At 47.8% G+C, this 27,124-nt stretch overlaps 1 protein-coding gene across 4 annotated transcripts in view; it reads right to left on the bottom strand.

The window, feature by feature from the left end:
• Positions 1-27,124, bottom strand: part of ZNF704 (zinc finger protein 704) — a 125,040-nt gene that overhangs the window by 75,421 nt on the left and 22,495 nt on the right. For all 4 annotated transcript variants that reach the window (XR_009449633.1, XM_059672656.1, XM_059672658.1 and 1 more), the window contains exon 2: positions 6,551-6,792. Coding sequence is in view for 3 of the 4 variants with exons in the window: in XM_059672656.1 (XP_059528639.1) it covers positions 6,551-6,792 (242 nt within the window). In the remaining variant the exon portion in view is untranslated. The remainder of the gene's footprint in view (positions 1-6,550; positions 6,793-27,124) is intronic.

Below are 27,124 nucleotides of genomic sequence, written 5' to 3'. Positions count from 1 at the left end.
AATGCAATTCATCCATTAAAATCATGCTCTAGGTCAGTGGTCGGCAAACTGTGGCTCACGAGCCACATGCGGCTCTTTGGCCTCTTGAGTGTGGCTCTTCCACAAAATACCGGCTCTTCCACAAAATACCGACTTCTGCGCATGGGCCACGAAGTTTCAATCGCACTGTACATGCGCGCCCGCACGTGGTATTTTGTGGAAGAGCCACACTCAAGGGGCCAAAGAGCCGTATGTGGCTCGCGAGCTGCAGTTTGCCAACCACGGCTCTAGATGAACAGACAAGTATTTATAAATTATTCTGCAGTGTACTGGTTACAATATATTTTTAAAGTTCAAATCCTTCTGTGCCATATACAACCATTATCTGGAATGAATATGCTTTATATATGCAAATATAGGGAAGTGAGTAGAATCATACATAGCAAGGTATTAATAGTAGTCACCACCGCCTTTCTGGTGTTTTTTGTTTTATTTCTTTGCTTATCTGTACTTGCAGATTGTTTACAATGATTGTGCACTGCATTATGATAAAAACACAGTTATATGCACAAATAAGAGGAAAAGAACAATAAACAAAAAAGGAATCAGCAGCAATATAGAAGCCACAATAAATCAAGGAGGTTTCACTCATTCTTTTGGTCAAATGCTTTCTATGTGCCAACATAAAGCTGAGAAGTTATCTGACTGTCCTGGCAGCAAAAGCAGCGAGGCCACCCGCACGCTGCAGCAGGGGAAGGAAGGAAATGATTCGCTCCCACTTGCTAAATGCCCTGGATGGAACACAACGTAAGCAAAGAAATGAAAGGAATCATGTTGCAGAGACATCATAGTCGTTGCAAATGGATAGAAATCATTACATAGACAACATCTGGAAAAGAAAATTGACATTAATTGGACAAAACTGAGAGGTAACAAAGTAACAAAAATGAGAGGCCAGTGGTTCCCAGCCTTTTTCTGGCCCCGCCCCACCTACGAGTCTCTAAAATCCTGATGCGCAACTGCCCCCCCTCCCCCCACCCAGCCCCGTGACATAGAATTCCTATTTTTCAAACAGTGAACTCCTATTCACATGGAGGAAGCCTAAAAGGCCGTTAACTTGGTCCAAACCAGCTTCCAAAGAACATGGCATCCATGAAAGAGAAAAATAAAAGATCGAAAGGACCACTGAAGTACTGAGGAAGAAATCACTATGAAATTGTTAAAGAAATAATAACATGAAGTGATATGAAAAAATAGCAAATAAAGTTTCAAAACATATAATTGAGAACTGAAATGTAGATGAGGCCCCTAGAACCATACGAAATGCAAAAAATTCACTGTTAATAATGCATTCTCGAATTGGCCCCCTGTGGGGCATGTGCCCACGTTGGGAGCCACTGGTGTGGGCAGTGCAAGCATAGAGCAAGATGCAGACACATCAGGAAGGGGGAGATGCATCACTGCTAGGGAAACCTTCACGTTGTGTTGATGAGTTTTGACTTTTTTGCCTGGCTGACCTGTTTCTTTAGAATGTAAGTAATTTTAGGGCAAAAGCTCAAGGTTCTCCCATTCTCTTGGTCTTATGAAGAAATACACGCATGTAGAATCGTTTAGCGTTTGATTCTGGTGATAATTACCTAAGAAAAATATTAGATCACGTTGACTATCAACGAAACTGCTATTCATTTTGCAGCTCAACATTTCGAAACTCCTTCCAGGAAACAGCCACAGAGAAGACAGCCACCTAATAGCCAAACCTCTTCAGCAGACACATCAGCTCTCTGGGGCAGGAGGGTGTCACACTGACAGACACTGAAAAGTGACTGCAATTTCCCAACACGCCTCGCCAGTCCCAGCGGGGAGCCAGGGCCCGTGACCCCCAGAGCCTCTGGAGGAGGAGGCGGAACAGGGAAATGCAAGGGCTTTGCAAACAAGTGCACTCACTTCTGTCTGGACACACCACGCGGTGCCTGTGCGTGCCAACAAGGGATGTGATTGAGCTTTGAATAGGTCAGTGGTTCTCAACCTTCCTAAGGCCGCAGCCCTTTAATACAGTTCCTCATGTTGTGGTGACCCCCAACCATAAAATTATTTTCGTTGCTACTTCATAGCTGTAATTTTGCTGCTGTTATGAATCATAATGAAAATATCTGATATGCGGGATGTATTTTCATTGTTATAAATTGAACATAATTAAAGCATAGTGATTAATCACAAAAACAATAAGTAATTATATATGTGTTTTCCGATGGTCTTAGGCGACCCCTGTGAAAGGGTCGTTCGGCCCCCAAAGGGGTCGCGGACCCACAGGTTGGTGACCCATAGGTTGAGAACCGCTGGAATAGGTGAACTGTTCAGGTAAACATGTAAAAGGATTAAACTACAGTGAGACCTGAACCTCAGGGTGGGAGGGAAACCTGAGGATTATTTTCCCTGCCTGGTCTGTCCATGGCCCTGTGAGCAGAATTCCAAGGAACTTTTCCACGTAAGTTTGTGGAAACGGACGTGAAGAGCCACGGCGTACGTATAGTGGGACAGACATGCGGAGGGTGGACACGGAAGTAGGCGAGCCTGGGCTCAACACCAGGGGATGAGTGACAGCTCACGTCGGGAATGCGGAGAGGACCTGCATCAATCCAGCAGAGATATCTGGGGGGGACTGGGGGGGGGGGGCGGGGGAGGTGGGTAGGCCAGAAGCCCCAGCACCCAGAGATGTGGAGACAATGCAAATGAATGACCTTGGGTTTCTGAATGGAACTTGCCTTTTTTCTTAAAAAAAAAAAAAAAATGCTGTTCCCTCTGCTTCAATGGCACTGTAACTTGTAGTTTTTGAGATATAAAATGTGAAACATAAGGCAAGCGGTTCTAAATCAGCAGGAGACCAATTAAAAGACTTAGACTGTCATTCAGAAACATTCCACAGAAGGCAATAAAATGAGGGGGTGGTGGGTTCTATTTCAATAACAGAGGCTGCAGAAGGATTTTATTTCTTCCCACTGTCAGCCAAATATATCCAGCACTGATCGGAACATGGGAAGTACACTCTTACATCATGTTAAGCTAAGAGAATGAAATCCATGCCTCACAAGACTGCACCTGAACAGGGCTCTGATTCTCAGGGAGGCTCATGCGAGGCTCCCTACCCCATCTCCAGTGGTTTATAACGCTATCGATAAACACTATGTGTGCAGTTAACATAATAATCAAGTTATGTTCAGCTGGGATCCCACCATTTTATCATAAACTAGAGGCCCAGTGCACAAAATTCGTGCACAGGTAGGGTCTCTAGGCCTGGCCGGCGATCAGGGCTGATCAGGGCCTTTCTTCCCCGGCTGCTGGCTGTCGGCTGGGGCCTTCCTTCATTCTGCGCCACCCCCTGGTGGTCATCGCACGTCATAGTGAGCAGTAGAACTCCTGGTCAGTCAAACTCTTGAGGTGACAATTTGCATATTAGGCTTTTATTATATAGGATAGGAAACCCACCCGCATTTCTTAGTGAGGGCGAACTGGCGTTTGGGGTAATAGATATTTACTGTGCAGGACTATTTTGAGCAACAAAAATTGTCCCCGTAGACATTTACAAATGCCTCTTGTGAGTAAAATGGGACTTGGTAGTGGTGACATGAATCACCCATAGAAAACAACTGGTTTTGACTGCTGTAGAATTTATGTCCTTTAAATTTGCCTCTTTGAAAAAAAAAGGATATTTATCCAGAAACTAAACAAAGCCTAGAAGTACTGTTAACATCCCAAGTTGTAGGATTCTGAAAATACATATAAAAACTTGCAAGGAATAATCATAATAATGCACTAGGCTGAAGTATTAAATTAAATCACAAATTGCTTCAGAGTTGAATTGGCTGTTTGGTTCAACTGGGAGGCCCGACGCGAAGGTGGGTGCTGACCCCTGAGACCAGGCAGTGTCTGATGATGAAGCCTGATGTTTCTTGGTGACCCTGCTGGACAGGACGGATGAGCTCAACCGGTCCAAGTGCCTGAAACATCTGTAAAAACAGGACAAATGGAGGTTGTTGTGTCCAGGGTGTGCGACCAGCAGAGTGGGAGAGTCCCAGTCTCTTGCCTTTAGGGCAGCAGTTGCCAACCTTTTGGACCTCGCGGACCACCAGCGGCCCGCGGACCACCGGTTGGTGACAGCTGCTTTAGGGGACAGTCCTTTCCTCTAGCTGACACGTTTGGGATTTCAAGAGCCCACGGTATTAAAACACACTCTTCAAGAATTCTCCTCTTGCTTAAAACTGTATTCCCGAAGTGATCTGAGATGTTTTTCGAAGGCATCACTGACTAGCTCTCTATAACCTAACATAACAATCAAATTCCCGAGGCATTCCAAGGTAAGCCCAACTCTCCCAAGTCTGTCATGTAGCTCTGGTCTCCCAGGTGACCGAAGGCGTCGTGAAAAATACTTTTGTCTGTACCTAACCTTGGCTTCTGTGTGGACTGTAGACGGCAAATCCCTGGCTAGAGGACTTGGTGGTGTGCTGCCGGCACCATGTGCTCCATTAGGCCGTAATGTCAGTCACACTGGTCCCAGCACGTTCCTGGCTCCTTCCTTCCGACCACCGCCTATGCCCGTGCTTTGGAAAGATCGCTTGGCTGCTGTGTCACAAAGACAGACCGTAGCCAGTGGGCAGGGACAACAGTTACCTGGTGACCTGAATCACTGCGGCTAACCCTCAACACCTCCCCACCTCCCTGACAGAAAAGGACAGAAGTGGACAGAGGTTTCCTGGGAAAGGTGCCGGATGGCTGCTTCGGGTGCTAACGGGTCCACAGGTTACACAGCATCAGTGTTCTCCAACAGGGCATTCCCTCCCAGTGCACACCTTTTAATGTTGACTAAGATAAGCTCAGAGCCACATTTTTACTCCCGCTCCTTCGGCAGTTTCCCATTGGTTACAGAGTGCGGCCCCAGGCGCTGTGCATGCAGTTAAACATCTGCTGGGGAGCTGCGGGGCTTCTGGAGTTTCAGTAACAGCGATGCCCATCTTGCCTAATCTCTCACTTAATTTCAAATGTGAGACAGGAGACTTGTCTATAGGTGCACAGTATATACAGACCAAGGGAAAAAGTGTAGGTAACACCACTGAAATGTGGAGTCACAGTTCTCCACTGTGCATACAGGATATTGCTTGCAGCTCAGGTAATTTTCTAATTCTGAAATTCAAACTATACAATTCCCAGAAGGATCTCATAAGACAAACATGATCTCATTGTATCCAGCAAGTGATAGATATGACATCACTGCATTTTTAAACCCCGCAAAACAAACAGTGCCGTATGGCTCATTTTTCTTTTTGCCAACAGCAAACTAACAACAATCTGGCGCCTTCTAATAAACTGCTGCTGGCTCTGGGAGTACTCGGGGCCACATTTTCTTTATCCCCATTGCTACTGGTTTGCTAATAATTTCTTTAGCCTCAGAGTTATAATTAGAAGACACTACTTCGCATAATCAAACTGCAATTGCTATTTGGGTGAAATCCAACCAATTTAAGTATCCGTACTTTAAGAAAACCCACCACAAAAAAATAAAACGACAGAAAAACCCAATATCTGGCAAAAGAGAATAACAAACACCATGCTCTAATGAACAGGTAGTCTAATAAGGTTTGCCTAACGTCTGAGTTATTTTCTTTGGGAGGTTGGAGAGCAAGTGATATGAAAAGGCATCACGGTGTGTAAATGGCAACAAATGAAGGCTCTTCCATAACACGAATGACGGAACAAGGATAAAAAACTCACTTGGGGTTAGAAACGTAACCGAGCCTTGGGCCTTTGGTTACACGTGTGCTCCTGGGCGATCACCCCACATTTCTGAGTCTGTTTACTCGTTTGTAAACTGGAATTACAATACCTTACTATCATAGACACGTCAGCTTTTGGATGCCCCCCAAATCCAGGTGAGATAAACGATAAGCAGGAAAATAAGCACAGGTCTCGGCGTGTGTGCCTCTCCATGCCACTGTCATCCTGCCACAACGTTGGACCAAAGGCACCGATGGGGCTTACGTAGAATTATGTGACAAAAGCGTTTGGTATTTCAGATCAAACCTCAGGCCCAGTTCCAAGGTAGATCTGAGTTTAAAGAGTTACCCTGATATAAACCACGCCAAACCTTTTCTGTAACGCATCACACATAAATATTTTAGGCTTTGCAGGCCACCTCTGATTTATGTCACACATGCTTCATTTTTTCAACCCTTTAAAAAACATAAAACCACCCTTACCTCGAGGCCACAAACAATAAAGGCCGGGGTAGACCTGGGTCGCAGCCGACCCGAGACCAGAGTGCTTACTGTTAAGCTCTGCTCAGTCTACATCTCATGTCTTCAATGGCCCCCTCCCCTTTTTCTCTTTATTATTCATTCGCCAAAAATCTAATGAAATTTTCTTTTCTAGCACTACAGGAGTTCCAACTGCCGCGGCCTCGGGTTGGTTCTGAAAAGCTCTATTCACACAAGCACCAGAAGGAAGTTCTTGGAGCAAACCTCTCCTAGGTTTCTCTACTTCACACCGCGCTCCTAGCGGAGGGAGGGCCCGCGGGCCTTACCTGGCCGGGGGAACGTCGATGCTGGAGGAGACCACTTTTCGCTTCTGCTCAAGGAGACAGATGGAGCGGGCGTTTTCCCTGTCATGGTCCGGGCCTCGGGTGGCTGGCCTGGTGTCGGCGGTTTTCACGTCTTCCTCCATGGCCAAGGGGAACCAGGGCTGATGAGACAGTTTTTTACTCAAGTCCCGTTTTAGGTCCTCTGGGTGAAACGTGAAGGTCATGTCTCGCTTAATGCTCCCCACCTGTGAAATGAACACAAATTCTCACTCACACACCTGTGAGTTCTGCAGGACCACGTGCAGGCGGCCGCCAGCACAGACCGCAGACACCACCCTCCCTGGTCCTCTTGAAGGTTGTGTAGTTTAAATGGGAAAAATGCAACATACAGATAAAATACCTGACACCACAGAGTAATGTACGATTAATGCATCTTCTGTCCTCTGCCGACAAAAGCATAAAACACAAGAGAAGCCTTTCGGGAGAACAGAAACTTCGGAGGCTTGAAAGCATAAGACTTGTAAAAAAAAAAAAAATCCAAAAATTTATAACATCATTGCTTTCTACAGCTGTGAAAACTCAATTAAATCAACAAATTCCTTTATTTATCTTAAGCCCTTATTGTTAGAGTATTATAGATATACCTCTTCTATTGCCCCTCTCCACTTGGTTCCTGCCCTGCCTCAGGCCTTCACCACCCTACTGTCTATGTTCACAGGTAATGCATATATGCATATAGGTTCTTTGGTTAATTCCTCCCACCTCCCACCCCCTTCCCTCTGAGATTGGTCAGTGTGTTCCATGTTTCCATGCCTCTGGTTCTACTTTATTCATCAGTTTACGCTGTTCATTAGATTCCTTGCTCGTTTATTTTTATTTTTAGATTCAATAGTTGATAGATACACATTTATTGCCATTCTATTGTTCATATTTTTTACCTTTTCTTTCGTTCTTCACCTTCTCCTTCTCCTTCTTCTTCAATAACCTTTAACATTTCATGTAATACTGGTTTGGTATGATGCACTCCTTTAGCTTTTTCTTGTCTGTGAAGCTCTTTATCTGACTTTCAATTCTAAATGATGGCTTTGCTAATCTTGGTGGTAGGTTCTTGCTTTTCATCACTTTGTATATTTCTTGCCACTCCCTTCTGGCCTGCAAAGTTTCTGTTGAAAAATCAGTTGACAGTCATATGGGTGCTCCCTTGTAGGTAACTAACTGCTTTTCTCTTGCTGCTTTTAAGATTATCTCTTTGTCTTTTGCCCTTGGCATTTTAATTAGACGTGTCTTGGTGTGGGCTTCTTTGGATTCCTCTTGTTTGGGACTTTCTGCGCTTCCTGGGCTTGTATGTCTATTTCTTTCACCAGGTAGGGGAAGTTTTTTGTCATTATTTTTTCAAATAGATTTTCACTATCTTGTTCCCTCTCTTCTCCTTCTGGTACTCCTATGATGTGACTGTTGTTACTTGAAACTGCCCCAGAGGCTCCTTACACTATCTTCATATTGTTTTATTCTTTTTTCTTTTGCTCTTCTGATTGGGTGTTTTTTTTTGCTTCCTTATATTTCATTCTCAGCATCCTCTAATCTACTGTTGTTGCCCTGTAAATTACTCTTTATTTCAATTAGTGCATGCTTAATTTCTGACTGGTCCTTCTTTATGTTGCTGATATTCTTATGAATTTCCTTGACATTCGAAGTTCCTTGAAGTTCTCATTGAGTCCCTTGAGCAGCCTTACAACCACTGTTCTGAACTCTGTATCTGGTAGTTTTCTTGCTTCCATTTCACTTAGTTCTTTTTCTGTGCTTTCATGTGTGACATGTTTCTTTGTCTTCGCATTTTGGCTGCTTCCCGGTGTTTGTTTCTGTGTTTTAGGTAGAACTGCTATGTCTCCCAGACTTGGTAGCGTGGCCTTGTGTAGCAGGTGTCCTGTAGGGCCCAGTGGTTTAGCCTCCCCAGTCACCTGAACTGGGCACTCCAGGTGCACCCCTGTGTGAGCTATGTGCACAGTTCTATTGTAGTTGAGCCTTGATTAATGTTGGCATCACTGGGAGGGATTGATACCCAGGCTAATTGGTTGTGAGGACCAGCTGCAATAACAGCTGAAAAGCTGCTGTGCAGGAGACACTCCTATGGAGCAGGACTTGCTTCAGTGGGGCTTTGGTGCTCACTGTGTCTTCCCCTTCAGTATGTCACTCATGGATGTGTAGAGTTGTGATCGGGCGTGGTGTGAAGCTATCCACTAGGTGCACTGGCTCTGGGGCCTCCTGGGAGGTACAAAGTCAGCCTATGCCTATGCCCTGACCAGAGCAACCCAGCATGAGCTACAAAGCAATCTGCAAATGGCTGCTATTTGTGTTGATCTTGGTGGTGCCCAGGAGAGGCCAAGATGTGAACCAGGGTGGGCTGCAGCTAGTGCCAGGCCTGGGGCCACTTACTGAGAGTTACAGGACATCCTGAGGCCAGCTGCTGCTTGTTTGAGAGATTTTAGGAAAGTCAAAAGGATGAGACAAGAGAGGCCAGTTGAATGGAAATGCCACTGGAAATTGCGTGGATGAGCCTGCAAGCAGGGAAGTGTGGGGTCTCAGGGAATCACCAGGGCAAGGATAAAAGTGTGAGCCAGGTTGATGGAGATTCAGATATGGCCCAGCCTGTCAGCTCTATGGCAGGGAGGGCTCAGCAAAGGAGCAGTGGCCTCTGCCAGGCCTCTGTCTTGAGGAAAGCTGCCCCTCCAGCTCTTGCCCTGATTCCAGGCAAATTAGTTCCTCCCTGATTATCCCAGGTTCTGAGTAAGTCCATGCACAGGTCCTTTAAGAGAACTACCTGGGACTTCCACAGCCTCTGTGTCACTCAGTCAAAATCCCTCCTCGTTTTTACAGCCCAAAGTTACGGGGACTTCTCTTCCCAGCACTGGAAACCTGGGTTGGGGGCCTGGTGTGAGGCAGGCACCTCTGTTCCTCTGGGGGACCTCCACAGCCTAGATATTCCTCCCGATTAAACAAACACTGCATGTGGTGTCAGTCCAGCCAGTTTTGCGATTCCACCCGTGTCTCTGCCCCTCCTACTAGTCGCCGTGAGCTTATTCTCTAATTCCCTAGTTGTAGGACTTCTGTTCAGCTAGATTTCAGGTGGTTTTGAATGACGGTTGTTCTGTATTTAGTTGTAAATTTTGATGTGGTTGTGGGAGGTGGCAAGTACTGTGTTTACCTACATAGCCAGCGTGTCCGAAAGCCTCTAAAATTTTCAAAGTCAATAAATTCTTAAATATTTCATGCTGATTATGTTCACAGAAGACAGTGATGACTAAAAACACCAAGGCTACCCTTGACTGTGAATACCGATCTTCACCTACTCTTTCGCTCATGAAGACTTGGATTTTATCCTCTATTTGCAGCAGTTAATATCTTAAGGAAATGCCTTCATTGATATGACAATAAAAAAGACATAAGCCTTCCTTATTGTTGACTAAATACAAAGATGCTTAAGGCGCAAGACAAATACAAAATGAAACTGCAGGGAATTGAATCCGGCGATTTCAGAATTCAGGAAGACTGAGAAGGAGACTGACGTTACAGAAAGGTTTGGGTGAGGTGATGGGGATTGGAGCGAACCTGGTCCAGTCTTAAGTGCACGAAGAGAGCCGGTGCCCTGGGCCCTCACTCTCAGGGATTTCAAAACACGCCCGTAAGACATGTCACAGGTCCACACCACAGGGCATCCCTCAGCACTTAGTTTCTGGGTGAGTAATCTTCGCCCACCCACTCGTGTAGAAGCTCTGCTTGTTTGTTTCTTCTTAACTTCAGGTAGGGGGGAAGCACAAAGAAGGCGATCAAATAGAGTTAGAACTTTAAAAGCTAAAGCCACAAAGAATTTTCGTAATAACATGAGACTAGGATGCATGTTCAGTGAAAGTGGAGACTTGGCAAAGCATGAGATCAGTGGCCAGAGATTCTCAGACTGAAGGAAGCTCGGAGGTGTGTGTGTGCTGGAGTCACAGGGCCTGCCCACAGAGGAGGGCCGCCAACGCCCGGGAGGACCTGCGCTGTCGCAGGGACTGGGCCGGGCTCGCCAGCTGCATGTCAGGCAGGAGGGCCGCCCTGTGCTCCCAGAGGCCGAGCCAGCTCCACAGAGAACCGTCAGTCACGCCTGCCCACTTGTAAATCACTAACCAGTGACCACGTTTCTCAGAGCGCCTTAATAATATAAAAGGCCAAGAAAAATGAGTGTCTTTAAGAGCTAATTGTTTTAATGACACCAATACATTATACAGAGGAATAAGAAAATATTTCAAACTTCCAATAATGCAATCAATGTTCAATAACAATGTAGTTTATTTATTATTATTATTATTACTAGGGGCCCGGTGCACGAAATTCGTGCACTGGGTGTGTGTGTGGGGGGGAGTGTCCCTCAGCTCAGCCTGCCCCCTCTCACATACTGGGAGCCCTCAGGCGTTGACCCCCATCACCCTCCAATCGCAGGATCGGCCCCTTGCCCAGGCCTGACGCCTCCGCCAGAGGCGTCAGGCTTGGACAGGGGACCCCCATCTCCCCCTGATCACTGGCTCTGGCCCCCGCCCAGGCCTGAGGCCTCTGGCCCAGGAATCATGCCTGGGCAGGGGACCCCCATCTCCCCCTGATCACTGGCTCTGGCCCCCGCCCAGGCCTGAGGCCTCTGGCCCAGGAATCATGCCTGGGCAGGGGACCCCCATCTCCCTCTGATCGCTTGCTCCACCCCCCGCCCAAGCCTGATGCCTCTGACCCAGGCTTCAGGCCTGAGCAAGGGGACCCTCATATCCCCCCAATCCCCGGCTCCGCCCCCCACCCAGGCCTGATGCCTCGGCCAGAGGAGTTGACCCTCATCACCCTCCGATCACCAGTCACCGGATCGGCCCCTTGACCAGGCCTGAGGCCTCTGGCAGAGGCGTCAGGCCTGGGCAGGGGACCCCCAGCTCCCTGTCGTTGCAGGCTCCGCCCCTGCCCAGGCCTAACACCTCTGGCCTAGGCGTCTGGCCCAGGCAGCAGGGTCCCACAGCTGCAGCGGCCCCGCGATCGTGGGCTCCGCTTTAGGCCCAGGCAAGGGGCCCCTAGCTCCTGGGACTGCCAGCTTCGACCGTGCCCAGCTCCCATTGCTGGCTCCACCCCTACTTCCTGCTATCACTGGCCAGGGCGGCAAAGGCACCTGATTCTCTGATCATGGCTGGGGGGCAGGGCAAAGGCGGCCCCAGGGCCGCCTTTGCCCTGCCCCCTAGCTCTTAGCTCCCCCCTGGGTTTCTGATCACTGTCAGTGGCAGGGGGCTTCTTTCTGCTTTCCCTTTCGCCTCCCTGCATTGTGCCTACATATGCAAAATTAACCGCCATCTTGTTGGCAGTTAACTGCCAATCTTAGTTGGCAGTTAATTTGCATATAGCCCTGATTAGCCAATGAAAAGGGTATCATCGTACGCCAATTACCATTTTTCTCTTTTATTAGATAGGATTTTTTAATACTCACCTGAGGATATTTTTCCATTGATTTTTAGGGAGAGTGGAAGAGAGAGGGAAAGACAGCAAAAATATCAATGTAAGAGAAACATGAGCCCCGACCATGGCCCGGGCCGGGGAGGAGCCTGCGAGCAAGGTGCATGCCCTTGAATGGATCGAACCTGGGACCCTTTGGTCCACAGGCTGACACTGTATCCACTGAGCCAAACCGGCTAGAGCAACAACAATGCAGTTTAGAAAATTGACAAATGTAATTGCAAATATTTTTAATATCCATCTCTAATCACTTTCTGCACCATGTTTCCTGCCTGGAGGCGGGCATGAGAGCGGGAGCTGGCTCACTCCCAGAGCAGCTCAGTCCCAACCGATGCTACAGCGTAAACATGCTACACACCAGGCATAAAAGAGGAAAGCAAAGCCTGGTTCTGATGGTTACCAACAATCTCTCCCTAAGTGCCAAGTACATTAATTAAATATTTAAGGAGTCATTAATATTCATCTGTAGCAATAATTGACATCCATGCCTCCCTGGGGGCCAACAGAGCTGGTGGAATGATCAGTCCAAAGAGAGGTGGGAGGGGAGAACATTACAGCAAGCTCAGCTGCTAGCTCACAAACGGAGGGACAAACCCAAGCATCTACAGCCAATTAATGGAGAAGTGATGCTACAACTGTATGTCACACTCTTAGCCAAGACTTCATAATAAAATACATTATAGTAATATTCAACAATGGAGGCTATTAATCTTCTATAATGCATTCCAAACAAAAAACCCATGTCTCTGTAGTAATCAGGGAAGTTTCACAATGCAATGGCTTCACAGACTATTCAGCCCAGACTCCTTGTCTAAAAGTGGAGTCAAAATGAGTTAGAAATGACCAAAAAAAAAACAACAAAACAAAACAAAAATGCAGAGCGAGGAAGAGATTATGGAGACCTGGAGTCCTAGGCTCCATGGTTTGTAAGGCGTGGGGACATGGGGATGTTCATTGTGTCATTATATTTACAGTTTACACAGACAGTGATGCCATCTTTAATGTCCTTCTTTTCATATCCGATATTATATTTCAAAGATTTTGTAGAAGGAGAGTTCACAGGAGAGCAGCGTGGAGAGAGGACATGAGGTAAAATCTTGAGACGTTGGGCTCAGAAGTGGCCCGAGGAATTGGGAGGTGGCTGGAGAGGATGCGGGACAGGGAGCTCTCACGGTGATGACACAGGAGCCATGGGCCAGCAACTCCCCTCCTGGTGGCGCCCCAAGGAGACGAAAGCACATGCCCATACAAATCCTGTTAGGACTGCTCACACGGCCACACAGAATCGTGTGAGGACTGATCACACGGCGCTGGTCAGAGCCAGGAAGTGGGAAACCACCCCATGTTTATCAACTGAAAATGGGTGCATGCGCACTGCTGCCTGCACAGTGGCCGTTGTTCAGGAGTGAGATCCCGGCCTCGGGCCGCACAGATGGACCTGAGGGCATTGTGATCCACGCTGCGTTACTGATCTGCAGAAAGTGGTCAAATAGGTCAACCCGAGGAAGAAAGAGTGCATTTGGGTTTGCCTAGCACTTAGGACTACGGGAGTCTGACTGTCTCCTCAGGAGGAAGGTATTACTTGGGAGGAGAGAGGGGGACATAATGCTTCTAGTCTGGATTTGGTGCTGCTGCACAATTCTGTGAACCTACTAAAAACTCCGAATTCACACCTTAAAGTGTGACTTGTAATGGGCATCAGTTACATATCAATAAAGCTGTTACAGTAAAAACAGGCGGGGAGTGTGTGTGTGGGGGGAAGAGGGTGTCTGAATGCCGCTGCCTGGCTATATCCTCCCCCCACCACACCCCCGCTCCTTCCCACCCCGCTCCCTCGTGGGCTGGGCTGACATCCAGTCCATCTCGGAGCAGGGACACTTTGAATTCCCCCACCGGAGAGAACGGGTCCTTCCCTGCCCAGAGGGGGGCCCAGCGTGCACAGCCCTGGTGGCGGGGACACTGCCTGGGGCGGCTAGGCAGGCCGGGCTGCGTACAGGGGCTGCCAGTGAGGGAGGGCTCCTAGGGACCAGCTGCTGTTGGTGTTCCCGGAACAGGGGGGGCACCTGGGAACACTGCTCCCAAGGAGGCCGGGGCTCAGCCAGAGAACCAGCCAGGAGGAACGGAAACCGGACAGCATGGGGGAGCTCGACAGCGACATCCACGCAGGGACGCGCAAAAGGAGAGTGACAGGGCCTGCCGAGCGAAGTGAGGACGCTCCGTCCCTGGGGACACAGCTCCAGGGACACAGCTCCGAGGAAGGCGTCCCTGGGCTGTGGACCCTGCAGAAGTGCCGGGGAGCGAGCAGCACAGGCCAGAGGGCCGTGCCAGGTGGTGGCAGAGTGGGTGCGGCTCTCCCCAGGTGCGCTCGTCTGCTTGTCCATCCGCCTGGAGCAGAGGCTCCCTGCCCCCCGATTCACTGACCCTCAGCAGGGAGTGCACCCCAGGACCTCAGTCCGCCAGGGGAGGGAGACAGGCGTCCGGTCTCCGCGCCCAGAGCTCGGAAGGCGAAGGAGACGGCAGGCTGGTGCCAACAGTCACAGAGACACCCGGCTCTCTGCCGGGAGCACGGACCTGGCAAGGCCACCTGGTCCGGAGGCCAAGAACGTCCCGTCGGGAGCGTCGCTGACTGGACGTGCGGCTTCACCTGACCTGCGAGGAGGCGGGAGGGAACCGCCAGAGCAAAGTCCCACCTCGGAGCCTGACAAACACCAAGGAAAACAGGAGAAAAGGCAAGGCGGAGGGTTAGGAGGAATCTCAGTCGGAATTGTAGAAATTCTATCTTGTGGGCAAGGAAGGAATCCCTGGCTGTGCCCCGGCGAGGGTGGGGCTGGGTTCTGGCCGCCCTGTTTCTGGTGGACGCTGGCAGATGGGAACTCGGACCGTCGGGCGGCCAAGGCTCCTGGGGAGGGGCTGGGGGTGCGTGTGTGGGAGACAGGCTTCTGGTCCACGTGGCTCGTCTTCACTGCATGGCGCTCTCCCGAGGGAGGGGCTGGAGTCCTGGGACCAGGGCCGATCCCTCTTGGCCTCAGGGCTCCTCTCCTCCTCCTCTGCCCTCCTCACTCTCCCTCCACATTGCAGTGAGGTATTTAGTTCCTATAAGAAACACTAATTTCTACTTAACTGTTCCCACGGACTCATAAGCTGGTAAGCGGGGGAGTCTCAGAGACTCCCAGTCTCACTTATACATTTTATTTTAATGATTTTTTTGTCGAGTTTAGGTGTACTTTTAATTTTTTTTTTAAAAAAGCTTATTTATTACAAAACACACCTTGTTAAAATTTCAATAAGAAAGTGTGTAAGATAGAAGAGGGAAAGCTGCCTGCTCCTCCCCACTGCACCCCGAACCGGCCGGACAGGTCCAGCCGGGAGAGAGCGCCTCCAGCTCACGAAGACCCCGAGGTCGCCTGGACGGCGCCGTCCGTGCTGCCGGTGCTCCGACACCCGTGTGATGGCGCGATATGTATTCCCCGCAACGTGTCTCTTCACTGCACAGTAAGCCATGGGCATCTTTTCATGTTAGAAGCAGATCTACATTTAAACATGTTGACGACGTTACATTTCACAAGATCATATTTATAAACCCATCTCTCCTCAACATCACTGAGATGCTTCCAATGTCTCATTATTAAAAGCAACGCCGCAGCCTGACCCCATGGCTCCGTGGTTAGAGCATCAGCCCACACAGTGGAGGATCTTGGGTTCAATTCTTGGTCAAAAGCATGTACCTGGGTTGCAGGTTCGATCCCTGGCCCTGGTTGGGGTGTGTGTGTGAGGCAACCAATCAATGTTTCTCTCTCTTTCCTTCTCTCCCTCCCTCCTTCCCTCCCTTCCTCTCTCAGTGTCTGTCTCTCGCTCTCTCTTCTACTCTCTCTAAAAATAAATGGAAAAAATATCCTTGGGTGAGGATTAACAACAAACAAGAAATAATAACAATGCCACAGTGACCTTCCTTATGGGTATATGCTTATACCTTTATGCCCTTAAGCAAACATTTTGTAGGAAAAGCTCCTGGAGGGTGGAAGTGCTGAATCAAACAACCAACGTTTTGTTCATGGGGAGACACAGTGCAAACGCCGCCCCCCCCCTCCCCATGGACAAGGCCTAAGCCACTAAAAGGGCATCGGACACAGCCATGCTCTGTGAGGAGGAACACATGCCCGTGATTCATTAGGAGAAATAGGCAAATGGCACGCGGATGTGTCAGGCTCGATTCCACTGCATGCAGAAGACAGTGCAGTCCTCCAGTGGCTGGTTGGTTGAGGCGTCGTCCTGTGCACCAAACAGGTTCCCCGTTCGATCCCCAGTCCTGTGCGTGCAGGAGGCGGCTGATCGATATCCTCTCTCACATCGATGTTTCTCTCTCTCTCCCCCCAACCCCTCCCCCTCTCTCTAAAATCAATAAAGCATATCCTCAGGTGAGGATTACAAAAAAGAAGAAGAGAAGGCGGATTGCTAAGGAGCTCCACCCTTAGAGAGCAGAGGCCCGAGTGGGGACGGGGGCGCCTTCCTTTCTCCTCTAGTGTCATTAGACCCCATGTCCACACAATGTTTAGGTGATGAAATCATGGGAACTATTTACTTTCTTTAAGGTTTTCAAATTTTTAAAAATTAAAATAAAGAGACAATTTTAAAATGAGTTTCAAGAAAAGTATGAGGACTAATCTCTGAGCTGGTTGTCAGGTGAGGGTACGGCCTCTGTTGCTGGGAGTGAACCTCCATGGGAGGCGGGGCCGGGGAAGGGAGCCAATGGCAGTGTGTCCTGCACCCTTTGTGCTGGTATCGAAGGGGATAAACTACAAAGCACAAACAGGCATTGACCCCAGATTTCTTATAACATTAAAAAATGCACATTCCCTAAACACCCATCAATAACTTTAGGGTTAAATATGCACCAATAAAATGTATGGTGAAAAACAAAGACATATTTCTATATTTATTGACATGGAAAAACATTTAATACATTAATTGAAAACAAGGAAACAGAAATGAGTCGATGTAACATGATCTCTGAGAGGAGGGATGTGTATCTATAAAGAGAGAAAAAAATCTGGAAACACTTGCCAAAATGTTAAGAATGGTTTTCTTGGGAGCAGAATTATAGGCCAATTTTACTTCCTATTTTTTTTTTTTGTAATTCTTACAATGTTTGTGTATAGTTTTATGTTTCAAAACCTATGAAGTTATTCTATTATGAAAAGTACACATCATCTTTTATGTAATTAACTTTCTTAAGAACCTGATACCTCATACTTTTTATTCTACCAGCTTTTACTTATGTGTATATTAAAGGGGGAAATGAATTACTTACAACAATACATCCATTTACACTATGACTTTCCACGGGTGATTGGCTCCCCTCAGCATGAAAACCCACAGTAGCTTCAGCTGAAACCTCCTCCCACCCAACACAGACGCCTTCGTCCACATCACACACACACTCGCTAGCCACGTCCTTTCCTGCAGGAAAACAAAGCTTCATGTTCAATTATCCGAGACTACTACCAACTACTGAGTGAGCTGACACATAAAACTCAACGTTTTTACTCCAACGAACAGCTTTTGTTTTCCCAGGAGAAGATAAACAGCATATCTATGAACATGATATACTTGGGAAATTTGCAGTATTTTAAACAAGAAGTTAACGGCATCTATTTAAATCTTGAATTTCTCTAAATGGTGTCCTTTGTAAATTGGATGCTACTTTCTAAGACCGTGACTGAGCTCACCAGCTTTTCTCAATATGAAACCATCTGGTTTCCCCAGGACCCTACGGGCGCCCCAGGATAGAGGGTGGCTTCCCCCTCAGCCACTGGCTTGACCAATCCCGCCCTCTGTTACACTCAAGTGCATCCCAGGACACCAACACCCTCCCCGCGGATTTGCCCTCGTGAGATGCCAGCAAGCATGTGTCAACACTCACTTCTGGAAATTGTATTCACTCATCTCAATCCAATAAGATTTGAGGAGTTGGCCCTGGAGATTCACTGAACTTCCAGGAATCATCTGCAGAAAGCCAACCCATTTGCCTTTGGCGGCTTCTGAACAGCAAGAAATTCTGGGAGAATGAAATTCAGGCCACAGCAACAACCACCTTTGGAGAGCAAGCTGTGGGAGGCAATGCTTGGAGAATCTTCCATTCGAAACCACATGGGCACACCAGACAAACTTCGTAAGAGAAAATTTCCTACTTCAGATAGCTTTTTCTCACATTAGCATTTATTTTAAAACTTGCTTTCAGAGCGCATAAATTCCATACTTAGTGACTGACGTGTGAACTGCAGCGTGGAAACGGAATCTGACCCACAGATGTTAAAACATGTCACAAAAGAAGCTAAGGTTATGTGAATAATAGGAACTATTGGTTTTTTAATTAATTAAAAATACTACCACTCAGGGTCATGCTCAAAGAAAGATCAGACTCTTTCGTTGATTGATAAAACCATGTCCAAAAATAGTCCACGGAACTCCACTCCTCACTTCAGATTAAATTCTCCATGTCATGCCAGGCACCCAGAAAAACCAGTGGGCTGGCCAACTCCCCAGTCCTGAGGCAGGAAGTAGAAACACTGCAAACACCGTTGCTTCCCATCGGTGGCCTCTTGACTCTATCATCCCCTTAGCCCTCGGAACCAACCCGAGGTTTCGTTGACTACGTCATCCACAAGCGTATGGCTTCTCTATACCAAGACAGAGTAGCTGGCGGTGTGATGTTGGGGCAGCAAATAAAACCCAGCACGTCGGAGTTGAGCCCCGTGTTGGGTTGGGGCATCATGCCCGCCCACCTTCCAACTTGCCCATCTCAGCCACGAGTGTTGTTGGGGCTGGGTTTACGACAGCACGTTTTAAATTAATGTCTTCACAAGCTACTACCCCACAGCGCATGACCTGGTTTGACTGATGCCGGTTACTCATCAGTTAGCACGGAGCGCCTGCAGAGCTCCTCGGTGGAAGGCAACTTGGCCGGGGCTCCGAGCCTTCTATTAACATTCTGCAAGTGAGAGCACGCACGCGGGTATTTTTAAAAAGCCTTTCTGACAAGTCCCGAGGGGAAATGTCCATTTCTGTAAAGTCAATAGTCAATTCAAGCTCAGCAACGTTCTTGTATATTTCTTCCAGCCAAATGTAGACAACAGAGGGAAAGTGAGGGTCGGGCCAGTGTTATTGGGTCTAACTTCAGTCTGGAGAATTCTGGGCCTAGCACATTTGTTTTGTATAAATTGAAGTTTAACTCGACCAGTCACATCCAACCCCTGGAGAAATCCTGTGGACTTTACCTTCAAGAATAGACCCAGAATCCAGTCCTGTCTCACCTCCGCCATCCACAGTGGACTCCTGGTCCAGCCACCGTCAACCCTGGCTGCATCTGAACAAGCCCCATCCCTGGACCCGTTTCCATCACTGCCCCACCTTCCCAGCACCAGTTCCTCTTTTTCTCTTTAATTTTTTTTGAATCCTCATCTGAGGATATATTTGTATGGATTTTATAGAGAGAGAGAGCGGGAGAGAGAAGAATCAAGGTGCAAGAGAAACATTGGTCGGTTGCCTCCTGTATGCACCCTAACCAGGGATTGAACCCACAACTTAGGCATGTGCCTGACCAGGAGTCAAACCCCCAACCATTTGGTGCCTGGCATGATACCCCAACCAACTGAGCCACTGGGCTAGGGCCCCCCAGTTCCTCTTGATTACAGCAGCCGGACTGCCCTGGCGACACCAGGCTCAGCTCGTGTCCCTCCGCAGCACAGACTGCCCAGGGATTTTCAAATTCATCAGCAGCCACCACAGTCTCACAGCCTTTTGCTCACAGAGCAGATTAAGAAGCAGATTTTAAGTAGAATAGAATATTGGTTGCCAAGGGTTCCTCCTTAAACATACATTTAAAATACAACTTATCATTCCTTTGAGCAGAAAACAAGTGAAATGAAAAACAAAACCTGAAAACGAATGAATTTGCACGTTAGCTTGGATTGTGATCCTAGTTTGCAGGGAGCCAATTAATTCCACTAGCAGCACAGATGACCAAATAAAATCTGTTAATAAATGCAGCTAGTGCATATCCAAGAAAGTAAGCAGGACATACTAGAATAAGTGTGTACATCTGCTTATCATAATTAAGGTCCAACTGGTGTATAAGGTGGCAATGTGGGGAAGAAAAACCGGCCGCTTCAACACACTCTTTCAGACGAAAGTAGACGGCTCAGCGGAAAACGGGGCCAACCCCGTAAAAAGGTGCCCATGACCTTTCATCCCACTCAGCACCCTTCCATCCTGCTTACTGCCTGTGGGCGTCAGGCTTGCTTAGCCAGCCATAATACACGCGTGTGTGTGTGTGTGTGTGTGTGTGTGTGTGTGTTAACACCCTTCTCCTAGCGGTCCTGCGCCTGCCTGAGCCCTGACACAACATAACACCTGTGTAAAGTATTTATGCTTTACCCATCTCTCTTCTCTGTGGTCCACAAGCTGCTTGCAGGCAGAGAATAATTTTGCTCAGTTTTGTATCCAGGCGCCTGATAGGTGCATACTTGGCACATATTGGGCACTTGACAAGTGGTCACTTAATTAGCGTAGGAAGTGATGATAACGTAGCGATGGGGCCCGCCTGTAAGAGCCGAAGGGGAGAGGGTCTGTGAACCCCGAGATGGGAGTGATGGCTTTTCTGTATTCACAGTACTCTTGAGTATACCGAGGCAACCGCGGGGACAGTCGTGGGAGTAATAATAATGGCTGTGAAGTACAAGTCACCGATTAAAATCTCTTCACACATAAAATCTCCAATCCTCCTCCAGATCCTGAAAGGACAATCTTAAAAAAGACCCTTTCTGGACCTCTGACCCTGCTCCCCTATTGCTGCCGTGGGAGTCAACTTATAAGCACTTCCCACCTATTCCCTCTTCTACTTCAAGTCAGAACCTCCCACCACCTCCCACCACTCGGAACCAGCGACAGGTCCTGAAAGCCTGACCTTCCCCATGGCTGCCGGCAGCACCAGAACCGTGGGCGTGGGTTTGCCAGCGCGTGCTCTGCACATTGCTGCCCTCACTGGCTTACTCGTGCCTCCGTCACATGCCTCGTGGGTCAGGGGCTTGGCAGAACCTAAGTCACACGGGATTCTAGCTGCAAGTGATTCAGGACATTCTGGCCACAGCAGCACGGGAGACGATGCAGAAGGGATGGTGGAGGTGCTGGGATGGAGTCTTTGCAGCCTCCTCTCTGCTACCCACAACAGATGTTTGAAACCTATAAACGTCTCTCTTCTATGGCCGCCACCGTTTCTCACTTGGAATACCACAGCAGCTTCTGATCCACTCTACCCACTTCCGCCCTTAACTCCCAAGAATCCACACATTATTAGAGAATCAAATAAGAATGAAGAATATTTTGTAACTTCAACAGACCATGTAAAAAGATTATTAGTAATAAACTACTGTTCTTAGTTATAACTATTAAACCTTTGAAAACATCATTTAAGTTGGCAGCTACCTATGTGACATGCCTGGAAGGTGCCCGGAAGATGCCTGGTGCAGATATGAAACCCAATGCCTAGGAACAAAGCCAGAAAGTCGATCAACAGGGTTTAAGCATGCTTACATTTCTAAGCCAGCATTCCTGGTGAAACACTAAATATCCCCAAAAGAATCAAATAAAACTGGAATCAAACCCTAGCTTTGCCACTTGCTGGGGGTGAAGGTCAAGGTCTGGTCCTCGTCTATGAAGCAGGCATGACGGGTGGCAGGAGGGGCACCCAGTACCAAGTCTGCAACAGTGTTCTCACTACAGTGCCTGGTGCAGGTCACACGGGCAGTGAGCTGCGGCCTCTTCTCTCGGGCAAGACCTCACGGAGGGAGGGATAACACTGGCGTGATGGTTAATGAAAGACAAATGCTGTAGCCATCTGACACGGGCTTAGTGCAGACAGGGGACACTCACAGAAAGGGAGGCGCTGGTGGGGAGCATGCGGCAGCCAGAGGCAGGGAAGGAGTTGCCTGGAGTGGGAAGGGATCATCCAATAAATAGAAATAGCAATAAAACCAGGAGGAGATTGTGAAACCCGGCTCACTGTCTAAAAGCTTTTGCCTGCCCTAGCCAGTTTGACTCAGTGGATAGAGCGCCAGCCTGTGGACTGAAGGGTCCAGGGTTTGATTCCAGCCAAGGGCACGTAGCTCAGGTTGCAGGCTCCCGGCCCTAGTCGGGGGCATGGAGGAGGCAACCAATCGATGTGTCTCTCTCACATCAGTGTTTCTCTCTGTCTCTCCCTCTCCCTCTACTCTCTCTAAAAATCCATGGAAAAAATGTCCTCAAGAGAGAATTAAAATAATAATAACAACAACAATAATAAAAGCTTTTGCCTGACGTGAGCCCAATGGGGTGGGTGGCATCAATGTCTGTGTCACTGCCCACTCACCCCACTTCCTGAGCTCTAACCGCCTGCAGGAAATAGGAGCCACAGTGGAGCTGCGGGCAGCGGAGGAAGGAATGTCCGCAGTGGCAACCTCCCTGCTGGACCCCACGGCCTAGAACTGGGACGGCAGCCATCTCCCTCAAACCCATGGGGTGCTGCATGCGTCTCCCTCACAGGGCAGAGGGCAAGCCTCAGAGATCACTCCAGCAGAGCTCACCCTCCCCTCCACCTGCTCCCACTGCCCCATCCTCAGCTGTGTGTACTTACAGCTATGGACCAGCGCAAGCCATGTAGAAGACATTGCTTTCCACCAACATTTCTTACATTTTGGGCCTATGGACTCAATTTATAGCTTTTTAAAACAAATAGAGCCCGGCCGGCATGGTTCAGTGGTTGAGCATCGACCTATGAACCAGGAGCTCACGGTTCGATTCTTGGTTGGGGCTTGTGCCCGGGTTGCGGGCTGGATCCCCGGTGAGGGGGGTGCAGGAGGCAGCCGATCAATGATTCTCTCTCATCACTGATGTTTCTATCTCTTTCTCCCTCTCCCTTCCTCTCTGACATCAATAAAAATATATTAAAAAAAAATAGAAACTTTGGGTAAAGGGGGGATAAATGGTGATGGAAGGAGACGTGGCTTGGGATGGTGAACACACATTACAGTGTACAGACGATGTGTTGTGGAATTGTGCACCTGAAACATGTATGATTTTGTTAACCAGTGTCACCCCAATAAATTCAATAAAAAGGAAAAAACCCAAGAGCCTTGTATTAGTATAAAGATCACTAATTCAGTAAAGGAGGAACTTTGCACTAGTCTGTATAGTCTAGAATGGAACTACTTAATTTACTACTTAAAGACAGAATTTATAGGTGAGATTGTGTAAGTAGTTTTACCGGCTTTGTATACGCACATTCTCCCTGGGAGCCAGCCAGTCCTGCATGACAATGAGGCCTGGCTGGCGGCCAGGAGTGCTTATCCCAGGGCCCTGCACAGAAGATGGTTCAGTGTATGTGGATGTCAAGTCACACATGCAGTTTTTTAACAGTTGAAATCTTGTGCTCATGTGTTACCTGCATGGAGGATATTTTATAAAGAGAAGGTATAGTATGAAAAACCACACTGTATTCTCCAACGTCAAGAGGCAAATATGTTGTTTACAGCCAGAAACATGTACATGCTTCCCGTAAAACAGCAGACAGTGACAGACACGATATAAACACCTCTGTGTCCGTGCAACGTGCGGTTTAAGTCTGTGGGAATACATTAATTCCCAACTAAAACGCCTCTTATCTTATTTAAAGACCATTTTCATGGGACACTTTACCAAAGAAATTGCATATGAGATTTCAAAGATACAAATTTTAAAGCCTGAATCTTTATTTCGATCCACACATACACCACTCTCCTTTCTCCCCGGGATAACAAGAAATAAAGATGTTTTAGTAGACCTGTGAAAAGAGTGTTTGCTTGAAAGTAATCTTTCATTCAACAAATATTTTTACTAGGTACTGCAGTCACAAGGGGTCGTAGGGACATACACGTATGTATGTATGTGTGTGTGCGTGCGTGTGTGTACTAAAAGGGTACAAGGTCCCTCCACCCATGGAGCTTGACAGCAGTAGGGAGAAGGGGCAGAGATCAATGAAAGCCACAAGCACAATCCCACAACCACAACGAACACTGCTAGGGAGGAACATGGAGGGGCCAGGAGCACATGCGAGGGAGAAACAGAGCGGTCTGGGGAGGTCTGGGCTGCTACGTCAGAAATATCACAACCAACATTTATTCTGCCCAGTTCTGGAGGCTGGAAAGGCCAAGGTAAGCATCCTGGTCTGGTGAGGGCCGGGTTCCAGTACATGGAGAGCTGTACCCTCACGTGGCAGAGAGTGAGCTCGGAACTCTTCATTCCTCTGTAACCCTGTGACCTGGGACTGTCCCCTTAGACGGCAGAGGTTACTCTGCAGATGTGACTAAGTTAAGGACCTTGAGGCGGGGAGAGCCTCCTTAATTACCCAAATGGGCCTGAATCTAATCGCCAGTGATGTATAAGAGGGAGGCAGAGGCAGAGTTCGCAGAGGAGACAGGTATGCAAGGACGGAAACAGCAGATGAGGTGTTTTCTCAACAGAGGAAGGGCCTACAAAACAAGGAACACAGGTGGCCACCAGACGCTGGAAGAGGACACGGCCCTGCCTACACCTTGGCCTCAGCCCACAGAGAACCATATGCACCTCTGACCTCCAAAAACAATTAAGAGAATAAATCTGTGTTGCTTTACACCACTACATCTGGGGTCATATGTGGCAACAAGAACCTAATTTACAGGGATCCGCTAGGAGGCTACAAGCACTAGCCTAGTGGAGAGATGCTCAGGTGGGGAGGTAGAGAGGGTGGGAAGGAGACTTTTTGGAGACATTCACAGGAATGGGTGCCCGACTTGATGTGGGAGGAGGTGAAGAAGATGGAGCCAGTATGAAGCGTCGTGTGCTCCACTTCTCCATCACAACCAGACTGGGGCAGGGCCATCTCTACCATCCCACATGACAGTCAGGGCGCCGGCTGAGTGCTTGAAGGTTTGAAGGCAAGAAACAAAAGCTGTTTTTCTCATTTCACTTCATCTTGGAGTTTTTACATTTAAAAAATCTACCTCCAAACAGAGTATGCTATTAAAATTTATGTGGAAGGAGAACCAAGATGGCGATGTAGGTAAAACTGGTTCTTGCCACCTCCCACAACCACATCAAAATTACAACTAAAATACAGAACAACCATCGTTCAGATCCGCCTGAAAGCTGGCTGAATGGAAGTCTTACAACTAGAGTAGTAAAGAAGAAAATACATCAAGACTGGTAGGAGGGGTGGAGGCACAGACCCAGCTGGTCAAACACCCATGTGTGGGTGTTTTCATAATTGGGCAGGATATCTCCATTGTGGAGGCATCCTGTGAGAAGCAAAGGGTCCCAGCTCCCACACCAGACCCCCATCCCAGGGTTCCAGAGCTGAGAAGAGAAGCCCTCATAACTTTGGGCTATAAAAACCAGCGGGGATTATGGCTGAGTGACATGGAGCCTGCTAGAGACCCAGGCAGTTCCTCTTGAAGGGCCAGAGCACAGACTTACAAGGACTCACTCCCTCTGAGCTCCAGCACTGGAACAATGGCTTGAGGGAATTCAGGGGTATACGGGGAAGAACTGGCATCTGAGCAAGAACTTGGGGCTGGCTTTCTCACAGAGAGGAGTGCTCGCAGGGGTCACTGTTCCTATGCTGAGACCTCTCCCATTGCAGAGCTGACTAGCAGCCAAATCTGAGTTTCCATCAGCCTGGCTTACACCGTTTGCTCTGCCCTGATGATTCCCTGAGACTCTGCCCCATCTAATTTGCAGCCCCACCAAGTTGTTTGCAGTGGATTTTCCATATGAATGTCCTGTCCCGGCTTAGGCTTCAGACAAAATTTCCTAAAATCTCTCAAACAAGCAGCATCTGGCATCAGTGTGCTATCAATAAGAAGCGCAAGAGAGTTTGGCCTCGTCTGGACACTTCCAAGCCCAACACAAGTAGCAGCCATCTGCAGATCACTCTGTAACTCTGCTGGGTGGCCTCAGGCAATGGCTGACTTTGCACCTCCCTCGAGGCCCCAGAGCCAATGCACCCAGTGGACAGCTTCAGACCATACCAGATTACAACTCTACACATCCACAAGCACCACACTCAAGGGGTAGACTCAGTAAGTACCAAAGCCCCACTGAAGCAAGTTCCACTGGGCTCAACAGGACATCTACTACACAAGGCCGCTCTACCAATTCCAGGAGACATAGCAGCTCTACTTAATACATAGAAACAAACACAGGGAAGCAGCCAAAATGCAGAGACAAAGAAACAGGTCACAAATAAAAGGACAGAAGAAATCTTCAGAAAAAGAAGTAAATGAAATGGAAGCAAACAAACTACTAGATACAGAGTTCAAAGCAATGGTTTAAAGTTGCTTAAAGATCTTAATGGGAGCTTCAAGGGACTTAGTGAGACTTTCAAGAATCTTAGTGAAAATATCAAAGATATGAAAAAGGACCAGTCAGAAATTAAGCATGTACTAACTGAAATAAAGAATGCTTTACAGGGATTCAACAGTAGAGTGGAGGATTCTGAGAATCAAATCAATGATTTGGAATATGAGGAAGCAAAAAACACACAATCAGAAGAGCAAGAAGAAAAAAGAATCCAAGCACTATATGAAGGTAGTGTAAGGAGCCTCTGTGACAACTTCAAGCATCCCAACATTCACATTATGGGGGTGCCAGAAGGAGAAGAGAGAGAGCAAGAAATAATGACAAAACTTCCCCTACTTGGTGAAAGAAATAGACTTACAAGTCCAAGAAGCACAGAGAGTCCCAAACAAGAGGAACCCAAAGAGGCCCACACCAAGACACATCATAATTAAAATGGCAGTGGTTAAAGATAAAGAGAGAATCTTAAAATCAGCAAGAGAAAATCATTTAGAAGAAGAAAAAAGATAAAAATATAAACAATAAAATGGCAATAAATACATATCTATCAACAATTGAATTTAAAAATCAAAATAAAGAAACAAGAAATCTAATGAACAAAATAATCTGATGACTGAAATAGAACCAGAGACATGGAAACATAGAACAGACTGATGAATC

The sequence above is a fragment of the Myotis daubentonii genome, chromosome 17, assembly GCF_963259705.1.
Source record: "Myotis daubentonii chromosome 17, mMyoDau2.1, whole genome shotgun sequence".
NCBI classification, from domain to species: domain Eukaryota; kingdom Metazoa; phylum Chordata; class Mammalia; order Chiroptera; family Vespertilionidae; genus Myotis; species Myotis daubentonii.
The sequence above is the reverse complement of the archived record's forward strand: the minus strand, read 5'-3'. Positions and strand labels throughout refer to the sequence as shown.